This window comes from Lemur catta, chromosome 11, assembly GCF_020740605.2.
Source record: "Lemur catta isolate mLemCat1 chromosome 11, mLemCat1.pri, whole genome shotgun sequence".
Classification (NCBI taxonomy): Eukaryota; Metazoa; Chordata; class Mammalia; order Primates; family Lemuridae; genus Lemur; species Lemur catta.
The window spans coordinates 52,567,988-52,584,165 of NC_059138.1; the positions used below are offsets into that span (position 1 = coordinate 52,567,988).

The 16,178-nt window shown below is 34.4% G+C and overlaps 1 protein-coding gene across 4 annotated transcripts in view; it reads left to right on the forward strand.

The window, feature by feature from the left end:
• The window catches only part of AKAP9 (A-kinase anchoring protein 9), a 141,718-nt gene that overhangs the window by 72,729 nt on the left and 52,811 nt on the right, over positions 1 to 16,178 (forward strand). For all 4 annotated transcript variants that reach the window (XM_045564660.1, XM_045564661.1, XM_045564664.1 and 1 more), the window contains 2 exons: positions 2,276 to 2,481; positions 8,682 to 8,914. In XM_045564660.1, the coding sequence (XP_045420616.1) occupies positions 2,276 to 2,481; positions 8,682 to 8,914 (439 nt within the window). The remainder of the gene's footprint in view (positions 1 to 2,275; positions 2,482 to 8,681; positions 8,915 to 16,178) is intronic.

Genomic DNA, 16,178 nt, shown 5'->3' on the forward strand with positions numbered 1-16,178 from the left:
ATTTTTGATTGATATTAATCACATACTTTAAATGTTAAGATATTTGGATATTGAATATTTTATTCTTATATATCATTTTGTATCTAAAAACACAGTTCTGCTTGTGAACTTTATTCCTCCTTTTTTCCTATTTTATTCCTTGACTATATGGGCATGTTTTCAATGTAAGCTATTTCCTGGTTTGTTTTTGCTGAGAAAAAAAGTTACTATAACTGTAAACATTTCACATTTAGCTTTTTTCATGCAGTACTGCATAACAAATGACAACTTTTAATCCATATCCTAGTTTTATAAAGGAATAAATTAATTACCTGATGTTAACAAACCTTTTCCTTACTTTGATTTTCAGAGATTAATATAAAAATGTAAAATGTTAAATGAGAGTAGTTATCCCACATTAATATTAAGGACCTTAAGCACAATATTTTAAAATTTATTTTATTCAAATGAAGATAATTTCTTTAATTTTAAGTTAAAACTAATATTTACTAACTTAATTTCCTCCTTTTCCAATTTCTGTGACTGTCAACCCTCTTTGTGTCCTCCTAACCTCCTTCCTCAGCTTGCATGGAGGAATTTGGCCCCTAAGATTTTGGCTTCCCCATTGGATCATCAGTATGGAACGCAGTCAGTATGGAACTCAAACAAGAAAGACAGTGTATGAAAATTAGAGTTACCATGGCAATATAAAATAAACAAAATGTTTATTTTATATTATTTATTTTTAATTGGTATATTTTGAAAATTATGCAGTATTTAATCTTTAGGAATTTTTATACTGAGTGCTAACAAAATGAGTATCTTTATTTCTTTTTACCATCGTATTAATTTTAATCATTTTTCTTAAGTAGAAATATTTTTACGTTACTCTTATCCTAGGGCATGCGGCTTGAACAGAACCTCAGAAAAAGTTAAGGAAATAAAACCCTTGACTTCCTACTAACTAAATTATTTAGAGTTTTATTTTTAGTATTCTTGATTATATAAGCAGAGAACTTGATCTAAGTACAAAAATAGAATTGACAAATACTAAAGGAAAACTTCTCCGTTTATATCTTGTCTCAAAATAGATGTGTCATGTGCCTGTGAAAACAGATATCCTTTAACTTGATTGTTAGTAGTCTCCTACAATTTGAAGTTAACTGTCTTAAGGCAGAGGACCTTTACCACAGAAGTCTCTTATTTTGTCTACGTGTATAAAGTGTAAAGTTTGCTGATGTGTAGTACCTTTGTTGAACTAAGCTCTTAAGAGAGTTCTTTAGTTCTTTAGAAAATTAATTAGGTAATCCTCTGAGTCACCATTTATGCAAGTACCTTTCTTGACATGGAAAAATGTTCATGTTAAGCAAAAAAACGTACAAAAGCTCATTTTTCAGAATGATCCCGTTTTTGTTTTTAAATACATATATATTTATGAGAGAGACAGGAGGTGGAAGGCCTAGAAATGTAACCATTAAAATGTTAGTACTAATTGAGTGCTAAAGTTTTTTGGTGGGTAGTTAGCAGTATTTTCTAATTTTTTAAAAATAAGAATGTATTTTTAAAAAAGACATACCATTAATTCTATTTAGTTGAAAATAGATTTCTTCTACTGGGTGAAATGAGTGTGGTGTAACTTGAGACATTTTTGTCTCTGGAGCAGATGTAATAAAAACAGCTTGTGATATTCCCTTTGGTGTTGGCAGATAGTGAAATTTCACTACAGACCTTTTTAAAAATTGGTCTCTGCCTATTACTTTCTATAATTTAAGCATCCAGTTCATCACCATTAAGTCGTAGAAGTACTACCACATATTTTTTTCTGGTGAGATTTTAAAATTATGTTTTAAAATTTGTTTTTATGTTTGATACATAAAAAGGTTAATTGTACAAAATATATTTGAATAACCATGAACAATATAACCAGCTCAATAACTTGCATATACTTTGGTACTACCATGTTTTTTAAAACTTAAATTTTTTATCTCCTTAAAATTTTCTTCTAACCTGGCAACTAACTTGAAAGTTTAGTTATTTGATTCCTTTCAGGTCAATTAAATGCTGTACATTTTTAAAAAATGGTATAGTTAAACTGATTGGCCAGAATTTTTCCAGAAGTAAACAAATCATTTTATAATGTAGTTATAAAATAAATCAAAAACAAGAAGTACTTTGTTGTAGGTGCTATTGCATATTATTTTAATAGAGAGGATCATATATTTTTCATCAAAAATTTTGTAGGACATAAAGTGTATGCTTAAAAAGATTGAACATTTTAATAAATGTTTCTTTACAGATATGCCCTCCAGAAAGCTAATAACAGACTTCTGAAGATCCTGTTAGAAGTTGTAAAGACAACAGCAGCTGTTGAAGAAACAATTGGTCGCCATGTCCTTGGGATTCTAGATAGATCTAGTAAAGGCCAGTCGTCTGTCAGCCTGATTTGGAGATCAGAAGCAGAGCCTTCTGTAAAGTCAAGTGTCCATGAGGAACACACAGGAGGTACTCGTTTTATATGCTGTTGAAGCAACCATCATCTTCGGCAAATCTTGCTCAGTTCAAGGTGCTTTGCTATGTGGTGAAAATATAAAAGGGAAAATAGTCAAGTATTTTCCCCACTTCCAAACACAAATACATTAGAGCCATTCTCCTCAAACTCTGTTTCTGTATAGCATTTACAAGTGGGTGTCTTAGAGTTGTCATATACACATTAGCTCATGCTCAAGCCACCTAGGGTTGCTACTGTGCCTGCGTGAACAAGAAGGCTTCCAGCTTCACCAATAAAAGAAAAATTCCACATCAGCATTCAGGACTCTTAACAATATCTGTGGGGTATGGATGACACCTTGAAACCACCCTATTAGTTAAGGAAAGGTAAGAGCTTTTAGGAATATAGCACCAGTTTTACATACCTGTTGAGACCGGTAGAAGAAAGTCTTAATGAGAAACCAAAGGTTTGGTCTTATCTTTGGACTGTCCTCTGCTAGGTCCTTTCTTTTGGAAAAGTGGTTTGAAATATGATGGAATGCGTGTGGATCCAGAGATTAGGTCCTGACATGACAGCCATCTTCCTTATCTTTGTCTTCCTTCAGCTGTGTCGACTTAGCTCTACAGTTTCTTACCATTGCATTGCTGACCTCCATTTTCTCTTGTTTTTTCAATTCCTTGTTTGAAAAGGGAATCAGGAAATCAAAAGGGGAGAACATTTTTGCGAGATGGAGAAAGAATAGGGTCTGAACTCTTGGATCAGAAGGTCAAGCCCACAGTTCACTACCATTTCACACCCAAGCACTTCTCCCCAGTTAGAGGAAGACCTTCTGAAATGCCAGTTTTTATAATTTTTGAAGAGCATTCTGTTTTTTAAATTTTATGTGTAGAAATGAGAAGAAATTACCCACTTACAAAAGGTTTACCTAATTACAAATTGGCCAGTAGTACGTTTCCAAGTACAAAGAAAAGCTTGATTTGGAATTTTAAATGAAATTGATTTAAAAACACCTTAGTTGAATTCAAAGATAATTTTAAAAACTGCTTTTAGTAAAATAAGAGCTGAAATAATACTGAATTTTAAACCTTCCTTTCAAATTAAGCACTGAATCATGGCTAATTTATTTCTACACATGGACTCTTAATGTTTAGAGAAGAATTAGGTAATATTTTCTTGGTCTAATTGTAAAAGTGTTTATCAAATTATGCTTTTTACACAAGAATTTCATAAACTAGTTTCACTTAACCATCTAGGGAGAAATTTTACTGTTTTTCTGGTAAAACTCAGACTAGGTTGACTTCCATATTCAAAAAACACTCTGAGGACTGTTCTGAAGATTACAAAAATATTTTGTGCCTTTCTGTTAGCAGTTCTCTCAGATATTTCTCAAAATGATTCCTGAAGTATTTAGCAAATAACATTTCTTAAAAGACAATGAACTCATTTCCAGAGCAACTTCCCCATAGTTATAAAAAGTAATAAATTGGTAATTTAACTCAAGCACAGAGGATTGTTTATGTTCATTTTTTGTGAGAAAGCAGACCTAAAAGGACATCTGATCCACTAGCTTACTTTCTTGCATAGTTATAGCTAAATCTGCCAATATAGATGAAGTGTGTCTATATCTTATTTTCAAATATCCAGTAATAGAGTTTTTAATTATAAGCAATTTTATCAGTTCAATTTTACAAAAATTTATTGAGCAATTTCTCTATGCACTCTGCTTTGTAGCAATTCACAGTCTAGTGAAGGAAGCACTGAGATTCTGATTCAAGGCAAGATAAAGTCATAGTACTTAATATTTTGATTAAAACTGCCTTATAACTATTTCAATCAATTAAACCCTTTAAAATTTTGATTATTTAACTCTTGACTGATTCTGAAAGAATAGTTAAGATACAAAAGGAAAAGTTAAATCCACAGTTAAGAAATATTGTATATAGAATATTGTAGCAGAGATAATTTTCCTGATATTAGCATCATTAGTTATAATGTGCACTTTCCATTTAATTAACTCAATCTTTATGTCTTTATGTTTAGCAGTGGTGTTTTAGTCTTACTAATAAAATTAGGATGGTCACTAATATCTTTGGGGGACAGTTTTTAGACCTATCTTGCATCTTAAAGGATATATCGAATTAATAGAATTTGTAATTTAAAACTTTGAATTTTTTCTTAGACCTTGAAGAAAATATTGGCTTTAATGTACTAACACTGTGCTCCATATGTAAGAATTTTCTCTGACATTCCTTCATTTTTTTTTCTTTATTTTCCCAGTCACACACTTTGACTTTACATTCCTTCATATTTTTAATGGAAGCATTATTATTAAAAACTAACATACCTTTTTGAAAGATTTTTGTGTTATTTAACATAACAAAAATTGTCTTAATCTGATTATGAAGTGACTTGCTTTTCAGTTTTGTATATGACTTTTCCTTTTAACACTTGTAATCTATTTTCAGTCTTCAAGTCTGAACTTGTTTAGATTTTAAACATGTATGGACTTGTTAACACTCAAAAAAATAAATAATTGATTTACTAATGTTTGCTTCCTTGTAAGAGTAAATTTCTTTATGAAATTGATGGGAGATTTTGAGCCAATGTGAGATCATTTGGGCCTGAATGAATATTAGATCAGTTCATAAAAATGAGTTCCCCGGGCTATGTTGAAAGAATATTTCCTTTAAGTCTGCTTCGTGATGGTTCAGTTGTAGAATGCTCACCTCTTCTATAGGAGGTCAGGAACCAAATCTCGTTTTCTACAGCTTCCTTTTGGAGTAGTGTGATCTTATAGAAAGAATGGTGGGTTAGTAATCAGAAGGCTTTGGTTTTTTACTGGCTCACTGTAACCTTGGGCAAATCTCTTAAGTCTCCTATGGCTTCAGTACAGTTTTCTCAACTTTCAGATACTAGGGTCAAACTAGAGCCCAGTGGTTTCCAGTTGGAGCTAGAGGGATCTTCAGAGAGCCATTGGGGAAGGGAACACTCTCTCATATTGTCCATCCTGCTTTAATCTGAGGAATTTATTGTTATCTATCTGGAAAAGAACATGATATAATCCATAAAATAAATGACTAAAGGACTTGAATAACCATCATTTACTATGTTGAAGGCATAGAGCTGAGTGGTTCACCAATCTGAATTGATTCTATTTACCAAACTGGCTATTCTAAGATTATTATTGGCATGTTGTGAAATTACCCTGCTGATTTATATTATCTTCTGATTTTTCCCCCTGAAGACTAGTTATTATAAATAAAATGTAAACTTTTTACATTCCTTTTTTTCTCGTTCTTTTATAAGAATTTTTAAAAATTCTTCATCAGAATATATTATTCAGATTATTTCAGAGTGTTTGTATCTTCAAAATGTTATTAATAAAATAAGCAAGTTGACTTCTTCACCTTTTCTAGGTACTTTAATGTCTATTTGTTAGCCATTTCAAAAAAACTTATTCAGTGGCCTTTTATAAGCTGCTTTGTTTCACGTTTTCTGTATTTTGTGCTTGAGATTTGCTCCCGTGTAATTTACAATATCTTCAATCTTTTCTTCACCGTTGATTCTTTCTCTGTGTCTAAAACATGCTGTTATCTTCATACTGCCTTAAAAAAAAAAAGTAGTATTGATTGTTCTCAGCTTTGCTCCCTGCTCAAGGTAAACTTAGCAAACTTGATGAGAGAGTAGACTAACTCTTGCATTCACCAGCTTTGGTTTCTGTTCCTTTAGTACCAAAGCTGCTTTCACAGAGGACAACACTGACCTCCCAGTTGTCAAATCCATAGCATCTTCTCAGTCCTCGTCCTGTTTGTCTTTCTAGACAGATGGCATTATCCTGGTTTCTTTTTTTTTTTTTTGAAATGTTCTCTTGTCTCCTGGAACATCTGTCTCCTGTCTCTCTCTCATATTCTTTTAACACAGGTTCTTTGGTTAGTTTATAATATACAGAGCCTCCAACTTTGTCTTCCTTCTCTCACTAAATATACTCCTAAAACAAATGTATCCACTGCCAAGGTTTCAACTCTAACCTTTCTACAAATGGCCCCAAAGTCTCTGCAGACCCAGAATTCCAACAGTTAACTCATTTCCACATATCCCATTGATACTTCAGGCTAATCATTTTCATGCTTATTATATATATTTCTACTGATTTTTTAGTCTTTCTGTTAATGATTCCTCTGTCATCTAAGAATCATCTAAGCTGGAAACCCGGAGTCATCTTATACTTTTCTTTATACCTTGTCTTACACATTCAGTTGTCTCCAGCCTATGCCTTTTCCCAACCCACCCCACAGCCCCACCATCTTTGTTCATGTCCTTGTCACCACTCATTTGGATAATTGAAATAGCTTTATAGCTGGTCTTTTCTTCTCTAGCTTACCTGTCTGCATTGCTACAGTTTGCTTCCCGATTCACATATTTGATGCTATCTTCCTGCTCAAAAAATGATTTACCCTTTCCATTTTTTATAGCATAAATATGAAGGTTCCTATAAAATTTAAGATCATTCACAGCTTGAATCCAGCCTACTTTCCATCTACCTTTTTTTTTTTTTAGCTCTTCCTCCTGTCTCATCTCTACTTCTCCCCGTATTTTTGCCCCGTAAAGGTTAGCTTTCTCATCATATCAGACTATTCCCTTGGCCCCAGGTTTGTCATATTTTCTGTACCTATGAGAAAGAAAATGTCACTAAAATGCATCTAATGTCTCAGGTAAAGATGCTATATATAACATAGGTATTTTTAGTTTTTTTAAGACCCAACTGAAAACTATTAATATTTCTTCTATAATCTCTTTAAAAAATATTTATTTTCTAGGTTACATTACTTTGCTTTAGTGATTTTGCAATATACCTTGTGCTATATACCTTGAGCATCATTTTGGATTCCAACATCATTTTGAACTCATAAATATTTATGAAGTATTAATCTCTGTTATCAGAGCATCCCATTTTGAACATAGGGAATAATAAAAATAAATACCAGTGTAGTTGATGTGTTTTTTAATTTGGGGAACAAGAATACAAAGTGAAAATAGTATTAGTTGTTACACCAAGAATTAGATAGATAAACCTATGTATGATAGCAAATTTTTAAAATCATGCCACAGAATGCAGTTTTGGACTCTTCAGCTATTGCCTAGTAAAGAGGAGGGGCTTAGTGAATATTGAATTGTGCTGAATTCAGATCTCGTGTCTGAAGCTGCATCTGATATCATTACTGTATGTGGTTGTGAGAATTCCATCTGGTACCAGCTACTTTAGCAAGATGAGTTCTAGTAAACAGCTATTATTCTGGGTAAATATGTCAAACTGAATGTTTATTCCAAGTTTTTGGACATTAAAATTTCCTTTGCTTTAGTTTGTTAACTTTGTAAAGTTACTGATAACAAATACATACTACAAGTAATAAAAGAATAGATTATTTCTCTTCAGGAAATTTTATTATTGCATTGTAGCATGCTGCCATGCATGAATATTCCATGGCAGTGATGAATAATCTATATGCTTTTGTTTTAATTTAGAGAAATTATTTCCAAAGCTTATATTCTGCTTATGTAAGCTTGTCCATAGTGTGGATAATAGTGTCCAGAGTTAAATTTGAACTTCTCATCAATCTAATCTTTTCCCTACCTCTTACAAAAGTAGCAAGCTACAAGATGATCTTAATCCCTTTTACTGTGTAGGTAGAGCAGGTGATACTACACAGTGTAGTGCTCAAAAATCAAACAGTCTGTTCCAGACAAATTCATGCACTTATTCTATCCTTCTGTACACCTAGAACATCCTGTCGCACAATGTTTATCTGTTCTTGTAGTTATTTATGTATTTGTTTATTCCTTATACTGTAAAGTCCTTGAGGATAAGAACCAGATTTTATCACCTATGTTTCCCCATTACTTAGCAAACCCTGTACAGTGGACATTTAGTATCTGTTGAAAGTTGTCCTAAAAATTTTTATCAAAGAAAAAATACTAAATAACCCACATATTAATTTCTGCAGAGTCCTGTTAGCATAGCATTATTCTTTACATTCTTACTTACTTGGTTATTGAATACTACTACATTCTGTGTTTGCATATTTCTTTTGTTGCAATGCTGTTTTTAAAAGACTATAATTTCCATGATTTCAAGTTTTAATTTCATATTATTTTGGAACTTTTAAAGTTATAATTATTATAATTAACTTATGGCTTTAAAATACTATTGTTCTAGGAACAGATGTACCCATGCCCTCTTATTCTGGAAGTGATATGCCAAGAAATGACAGTAGCATGTGGTCAAAAGTAACTGAGGAAGGAACAGAGCTATCCCAACGGCTTGTGAGGAGTGGTTTTGCTGGAACTGAAATAGACCCTGAAAATGAAGAATTTATGCTGAACATTAGCTCTCGACTACAAGCAGCTGTTGAAAAACTCCTAGAAGCCATAAGTGAAACTAGTAGTCAGGTAATCTCCTTATATTGTTAATATGTACTGAGTTTGAAGTATAATATGCTACCCCAATCTGTAAACTGAGCTGATTTAGACATTTTCAGTGGTTGCTTTTTAACACTTTTAAAGCTTAAATGTATATGTGTTATAATTATCCCTTTTATTCTGTGTAAGTTTAGTTTAGATGATTCTATTCTGAATTCATACGTGATCCTGTATTTTTTATTTTGTGTTTTCCTAATTTTAAGTATATTAGTATTTAATTCCTGTGATTTATACTTTCTTTCATACCATGAAAACAACTGGTAAATACTTTTTTTTCTTGACCTATTTAAATACTTTTGACTGGATCTTGACCACTGTTAATACTGTTGCCACTACTTGATGCCATTGTAACTTACGGACAGTTTAGTTAATGCAATACAATATTTGTCTTTTGATAAGCACCATGGAAAATGGTAAATAAAGCAGAAGTGGTCAGTGGTTCCTACAGGTTACTTGTTCTTACAGGCTACTAGAGAGAGAAACTTCTCCATAATCTGTTAATACTACCAACATCAAGTACATAGGATCCACCAGAAACATTCAGTACCCCAGGCCAGTACCACAACTCATAAGAACTGTTTGTTTATTTGACCTGGTAGTGAAGTACAGTAGGAGCCTGACCTTGGTATTTTCCACATTCTTCTCAATTTGTTAAATACTAAATCAGCACTATATTGTTTAGCTTTACTGTATTGTAGTTTAAATATCACTGAACAGATAGGTCACAGAAGCTTTGTGTAGAGCAGTCACCCCATAGCAGACACTTCTCAAAGTACAGCCCCTGAGCCAGCACATCAGCATCACTTGGCAACTTGTTCAAAATGTAAATTCTCAGGCCTAACTCCAGACCTACTGAATTTTGGGGCCCAGCAACCCGTTTTAATAAATCTTTCAGGTGATTCTGATACACACTAAAGTTTGAGAACCACTAATCTTGAAATTGTTAGTATAATGTTCACATTGCATTGTTCTGGCTTAATTTTGAAGTGCTCTACTAATAACTGTCATATAAAAGGTTGAACTAGTTGTTGACATTAGGTATAAAAAGTTATAAAAATGAGGTATTTCTTAAGTGAATTATATTTTTAAGACAATAGGAATAGGAGTTTTGTAAAACTTTCTTTTAAACTAATTGTAGTTCACTTATTAATCTTACATGGATAGATGATTAAAGCCATTGACCTCTTTAGAACATTCTCATTAATAACTATAAAATCATTTTGAACCTGAAGAATATATATATATATTTTTTTTTTTTGAGACAGAGTCTCGCTCTGTTGCCCGGGTTGGAGTGAGTGCCATGGCATCAGCCTAGCTCACAGCAACCTCAAACTCCTGGGCTTAAGCGATCCTACTGCCTCAGCCTCCCAAGTAGCTGGGACTACAGGCATGTGCCACCATGCCCAGCTAATTTTTTCTGTATATATTTTTAGTTGGCCAAGTCATTTCTTTCTATTTTTAGTAGAGACGGGGTCTCACTCTTGCTCAGGCTGGTCTCAAACTCCTGACCTCGAGTGATCCACCCGCCTCAGCCTCCCAGAGTGCTAGGATTACAGGCGTGAGCCACCGCGCCCGACCTTGAAGAATATTTTTATTAGTCACTCAGATTGACACAAAATAATGTATAATATCTGTGAAATAACTAGTACTCCAGTTTCCTCTTAAATGTGTCATTATTTGATTCTTCTTATGGTAAACTACTTCCTTTTAACCTTAGTTTTTTATTTTTTTTCATTTATTATAACAAAATCTAAAACAGCAGGTAGGCACTACTGAAATATCTTTTTGCTTTCAGTGAAAGAAATTAAGGAAAATAGCTCTGCACAGGATATTCTGAGATTAGAGAAGAAAGCAGCCTCTGACATTTTGGGGTAAGGTAGGGACCAAATAAAGTTTACTGTAGGACTTCATACTTGAGATGAGTCAGTCATTCATTCAGCAGTATTTTTGAGTGCCTATTATATAACAGTTGCTATTCTAGGAATTAGAAGTACAGCAATGAACAAAGTAGACAGAATCCCTGCTCTTGGGAGCTTACAGTTTGATGGTGGAGACCAAAAATAAATATGTATAATACATAGTATGTGAGATGGTGATAACTGTTGTGAAGAAAAATAAAACAGAGGGAAATAGGACATGACAGGGGAAGGGAGCATTTATATAGAAAAATTAGGGAAGACTTCTGATAAAGTGATATTCAGGCATATTCTTTAAGGAAGTGTGGGAGACCACCATACAGGTAAATGAGGGAAGAATGTTCAGGCAAAGAAACAAGTATGAAGGCTGTGAGGTGGTAGTTTGCTTGTCATGTGGCTGGCCAAGAGGCCAAGGCAGCTAGAGTGAGGAGAGTGGCGAGAATGTGGAAGAGGAGGTCCAAGTGATACTGGGAACCAGATCACAGAGAGCTTTGGATTTAATTCTTGATGAGATGGGGAGTTGTTGGGGACAATTTTTAACTTTTATTTTAAAATAATTTTAGACTTACAGAAAAGTTATAAAAATAGTACAGAAAGTTCCCCTCTACCCCTCACTTAGCTTCTGCAAATATTAACATCTTTCATAACCATACTATAATTATCAAAACTAAGAAATTAAAACTGGTGCAATACTATTAACTAAACTACAAACCATTTGGTTTTCACTAGTTTTTCCACTAGTGTCCATTTTCTATTCCAGAATGCATTCCAGGATCCCACATTGTATAAAGTTGTCGTGTCGTCTTTGTCTTCTCTAGTCTCTGACAATTCCTGAATCTGTCTGTATCTTTTGTGACCTTGACACTTGAAAAGTATTGGTCAGTTGTTTTGTAAAATGTTCCTCAATCTGAATTAGTCCCATGTTTTCTCATGATACATGAAGCTTATGCACTTTTGATAGGAATACCACAAAAGTGATATTCCCTTCTCTGTGTGTCCTGTCAGGAGGCACATAATGTCAGTGTCTTATACTGGTGATGTTAATCTTGATTGCTTATGGTATCTGCTGGGTTTCCCAACTGTAATATTACCATTTTTCTCTTTGTAATTAGTAAATGTTGTGGGGGAGATACTTTGATACTGTGCAAATATTCTGTTTCTCTTTAACTTACTCCCACTGATTTGTGCATCCATTGGTGGGTGTTGCTGGCAGTAATTATTACTGTGGTGTTCTAATGGTGGTTTTCTATTTTCCTCATTCCTTCATTTTTTTATTGGAATTCTTCTATAAAGAGCTGTCTGTTCACTCACATTTATTTTTGTAGCCAGTATCAGTATGGATTCATGGCTATTTATTTTATTCTGTGGATTATAATACAATACAATAGTTATTTAGTTTTTTTCCAGCTTTGGCATTGAGAACTCTTTCAGGTTGACCCTTGTGCCCTTTCAAAATGCTTACTTTTTTGAGTATTTGTACAAGACGCTCCAGGCCCATTTTGTGTTTTCCCCGAAGCCCTAGAATCAACTGCTTCTCCAAGGAGCCCACATTCCTTTTATTGGAGAATAATATTTAGAAACCAAGATCTGGGTGCTAAGATGTGCTCATTGTTACTAGGATGTCATTACTTCTAGGTCTCTTAGTGGACAGTTTGAAGATATATGTATGTATACTAACCTTTGCATCTGTATCTATCTATCTGCATGTATAGTAAAAAACCACAAGTACATACTGACACCTCTACTTCCAGTGCAGTACCACAGCGTTCATTTTACCCTTCCCCTTTTCCTTTGTCGCTTTGTTCTCCAACAGTGAGAAACTAGGTTCTCATTATCTACAGTATTTTTACTTATTTCTTCAACTGTAATATACACAAAGTAATTTCAGGATTGCTGACCTGTACCCCTGTGAGAAACAAATTTATTAACTACAGTACTATATTTGTATATAGTATTTTTTGCCTTTGGCATTATACTATATAGTCAAAATACTGTTTTTCACAGTGTCTTAGGCTAACTCTTTTCTCCCTCTCCCCCATACCTTCAGTGTGGTTTTGTTACTTATTTTTAATATAATTAAATTTATTTGTTATTTTTATTCCAAGTTTCCTCACATTCTCATTAATTTTTTTAAATTTATGTACAGTAAAATTTATTCCTTGTGTGAACAGTTCTCTTAATTGTGACAGATGCATGGAGTCATGTGTCTACTACTACAATCATGATGCAAAATAGTTCCATCATGGCAAAATTCCCTGGTGCTGTTCTTTTATAGTCAGCCCTTCCCCAAAGCCCTGCCCTTGGCAGCTGCTAGTCTGCTTTCTATCCCTATAGTTTTGCCTCTTCCAGAGTGTCATAAATGAAATCATACCTTAAATAGTCTTTTGGGTCTGGCTTCATTGCCTTAACAAAATGCATTTAAGATTCATCTAGGTTGTTATGTGTATTAATAGTTTGTTCCTTTTTATAGATAAGTAATATTCCATTATATGAAGGTACCACAGTTTGGTTATCATTCACAGTTTAAAGGACACATAGATTGTTTCCTGTTCTGGGCCATTGGAGATTTTTAAGTAAATAATCTAACTTGTATTTTTCAAAATGATAACTTTGGCTGCCTTGTTAAAAATAGACTGGGGTGAAAGTGTACAGGGAAGAAGCATAGAAATCAGAGAAGTCACTTGCCCAGCCTTACAAGTTAGGTGGTAGAGTTAGAATTTGAACTCAGGCAGTTTGGCTTCAGAGTCTGTGCTCTCAACCACTACATTGTCTGCCCTCTGAAAATGATAGGATTGAATCACTCTGTCCATGACTGCTGATATACCATCCAGGTTACAGACTGAGGAATGGATTTTGAAATCTAGGTGTTATTGGTGACCTTGCAAGAGCAATTTCTGTGGAGTAGTGGAGATGAAAGCCTGACTCAAGGGAGAATGAGAGGAAAGAAAGTAAAGATTTAAAAGACAAGTAGAAACTAAGTGGATGGTCAAGAAGAAAATTTTTGGCAAAAGGCATCTAGCATGTTGGCATAAACAAGCATGATGTGTTTGAAGAGCTATAGTTTTGTGTTATAAATATCCAGGGTGGACCTTGGGAAACTGGTAGAAGCTAGGTGGTGTTCACCTGTCAAAATCCCTTGTGGGCTAAGTTAAGGAGTTTTAACTTTATGCTGAAAAGTGTGAGAAGTCATTGAAATATTTTTATCAGGAAAGTAATATCAAGTTTGTGTTTTAGAGCGATTCCTGAGTCAGCAATATGCCTAGTGGATGGGCAGGAAGGTGGTGAGAAGTGCTGAATGTAGAGAGATAGGAGACTCTTAGAACATTCCAAGTGAGAAGTTAACACAGATCAAGGTAAGGCAGGAGGAGTGTGATTTGGAAACTAGCTGAAGTTGATTTTTTTTTTTTTTGAGACAGTCTCGCTTTGTTGCCCGGGCTAGAGTGAGTGCCGTGGCATCAGCCTAGCTCACAGCAACCTCAGACTCCTGGGCTTAAGCGATCCTCCTGCCTCAGCCTCCCGAGTAGCTGGGACTACAGGCATGCGCCACCATGCCCAGCTAATTTTTTCTATATAGATTTTTAGCTGTCCAAATCATTTCTTTCTATTTTTTTGGTAGAGACAGGGTCTCACTCTTGCTCAGGCTGGTCTCGAACTCCTGACCTCGAGCGATCCACCCACCTCGGCCTCCCAGAGTGCTAGGATTACAGGCGTGAGCCACCGCGCCCAGCCTTGAAGTTGAATTTGATAGAAGTTAGTATGACTGATTACATGTGGAGGATAAGGAACAGGGGAGAAAACCAAGTATGAATCCTTGACTGACCAAGTTGTTGGTTATTTCATTTAGATAAGGGTTGCAAAAGAAGTGAATAATGAGTTAAGCTGAGTTTGAAATGCACGGAGGGGGCATTCAAGTAAAAATATTCATTAGGGTCTGGAGTTAGGAGAGGACTAGATTGGAAGTTGTTATCACATAAAAGTATTCGAAGCCATGGTTTTAGAGGTATACAAAGAGCTAATTTTTCGTACTGATAGAATGTTGACATTTAAAAGAGAATAAAGATAAAAGTCTACAAAAGATATTGAGAATGAGTGGTAAAAGAATAGTGTCATAAAAACCAAATGAGGGAAGAGTTTCCCAAAGTGTCAGCTACTAGGGAGAGGTCAGAGATACTGACGATTTAGTGTCCATTGGATATTCAGCATGGGTGTCATCAATGACCTTAGTTGGTGAGAACAATTTAAGAGAGTGATAGAGAAGGAATCCAAAATTTAGAGAGTTAAAGAAATAGACATGAAGAAATAGAGATAGCAATTTCATGATATCTAGCTCTGAAGAACATAGGGGAGCACTAGCTTAAAAAGTGCAGTTTTTAAGGTTAGAATAATTAATATTGATTAGCAATGGAGAAGCTTAAGATGCAGAAGAGAAGGGATGGGATTTGTGAAACGAGATCTGTGGAGTGAGGTTGGAATCCAGAGCACAGGTGGAAATTGTGGCATTTTTGTCAGAAAGATTTTGCCTCCAATAATGTTAGAGGAATTGTTGCAGGTGATTGTGGGCTTGTGGTTGTGGAGAGGTAAATGTCATTGAAAAGAGCCCAATGTCTGAGTAAATATCATTGAATATTCAAGGTTCTTTCTGGGTTTTTTCCCCCTTTTTAGGGGTGTGGTTTTATATGTTGTATAATTTTAGTGGAAGATATATATGATTAAACTTTGTACTTAGTTTTAAAATACTGGGCTATTTAGGTTTCATAGGTTTACATCCTCTTAATAAAAGAACTGGTAAACATTTTCTTTACTAAGTATCAGGGCATGAGACAAAGTATCTGCCTTATATATTACAGGAGTATTTCACTTTATGTATCTGATTTGAGAGGTGATTTTCCCAATGGTAATGTCCAAGTCCATATAATAATGCATTTATTATGATGGATTTTACTTCCCTTTGCCTAGATAGGCTACCATAAAATCAGGCTTATGTTCAACATGTTGACAGTTGCCTACTGGGATAGCTTTCATTATAATTTGAGGAAAAGTGCTTAGAAACTATCCTAAGGCCCTTAGAACGGTAACGTCTTTAATGCAATCTTTTTTTTTTTTTTTTTTTTTTTTTTGAGACAGAGTCTCGCTTTGTTGCCCGGGCTAGAGTGAGTGCCGTGGCATCAGCCTAGCTCACAGCAACCTCAAACTCCTGGGCTTAAGCGATCCTACTGCCTCAGCCTCCCAAGTAGCTGGGACTACAGCCATGCGCCACCATGCCTAGCTAATTTTTTCTGTATGTTTTTAGTTGGCCAGATAATTTCTTTCTATTTTTA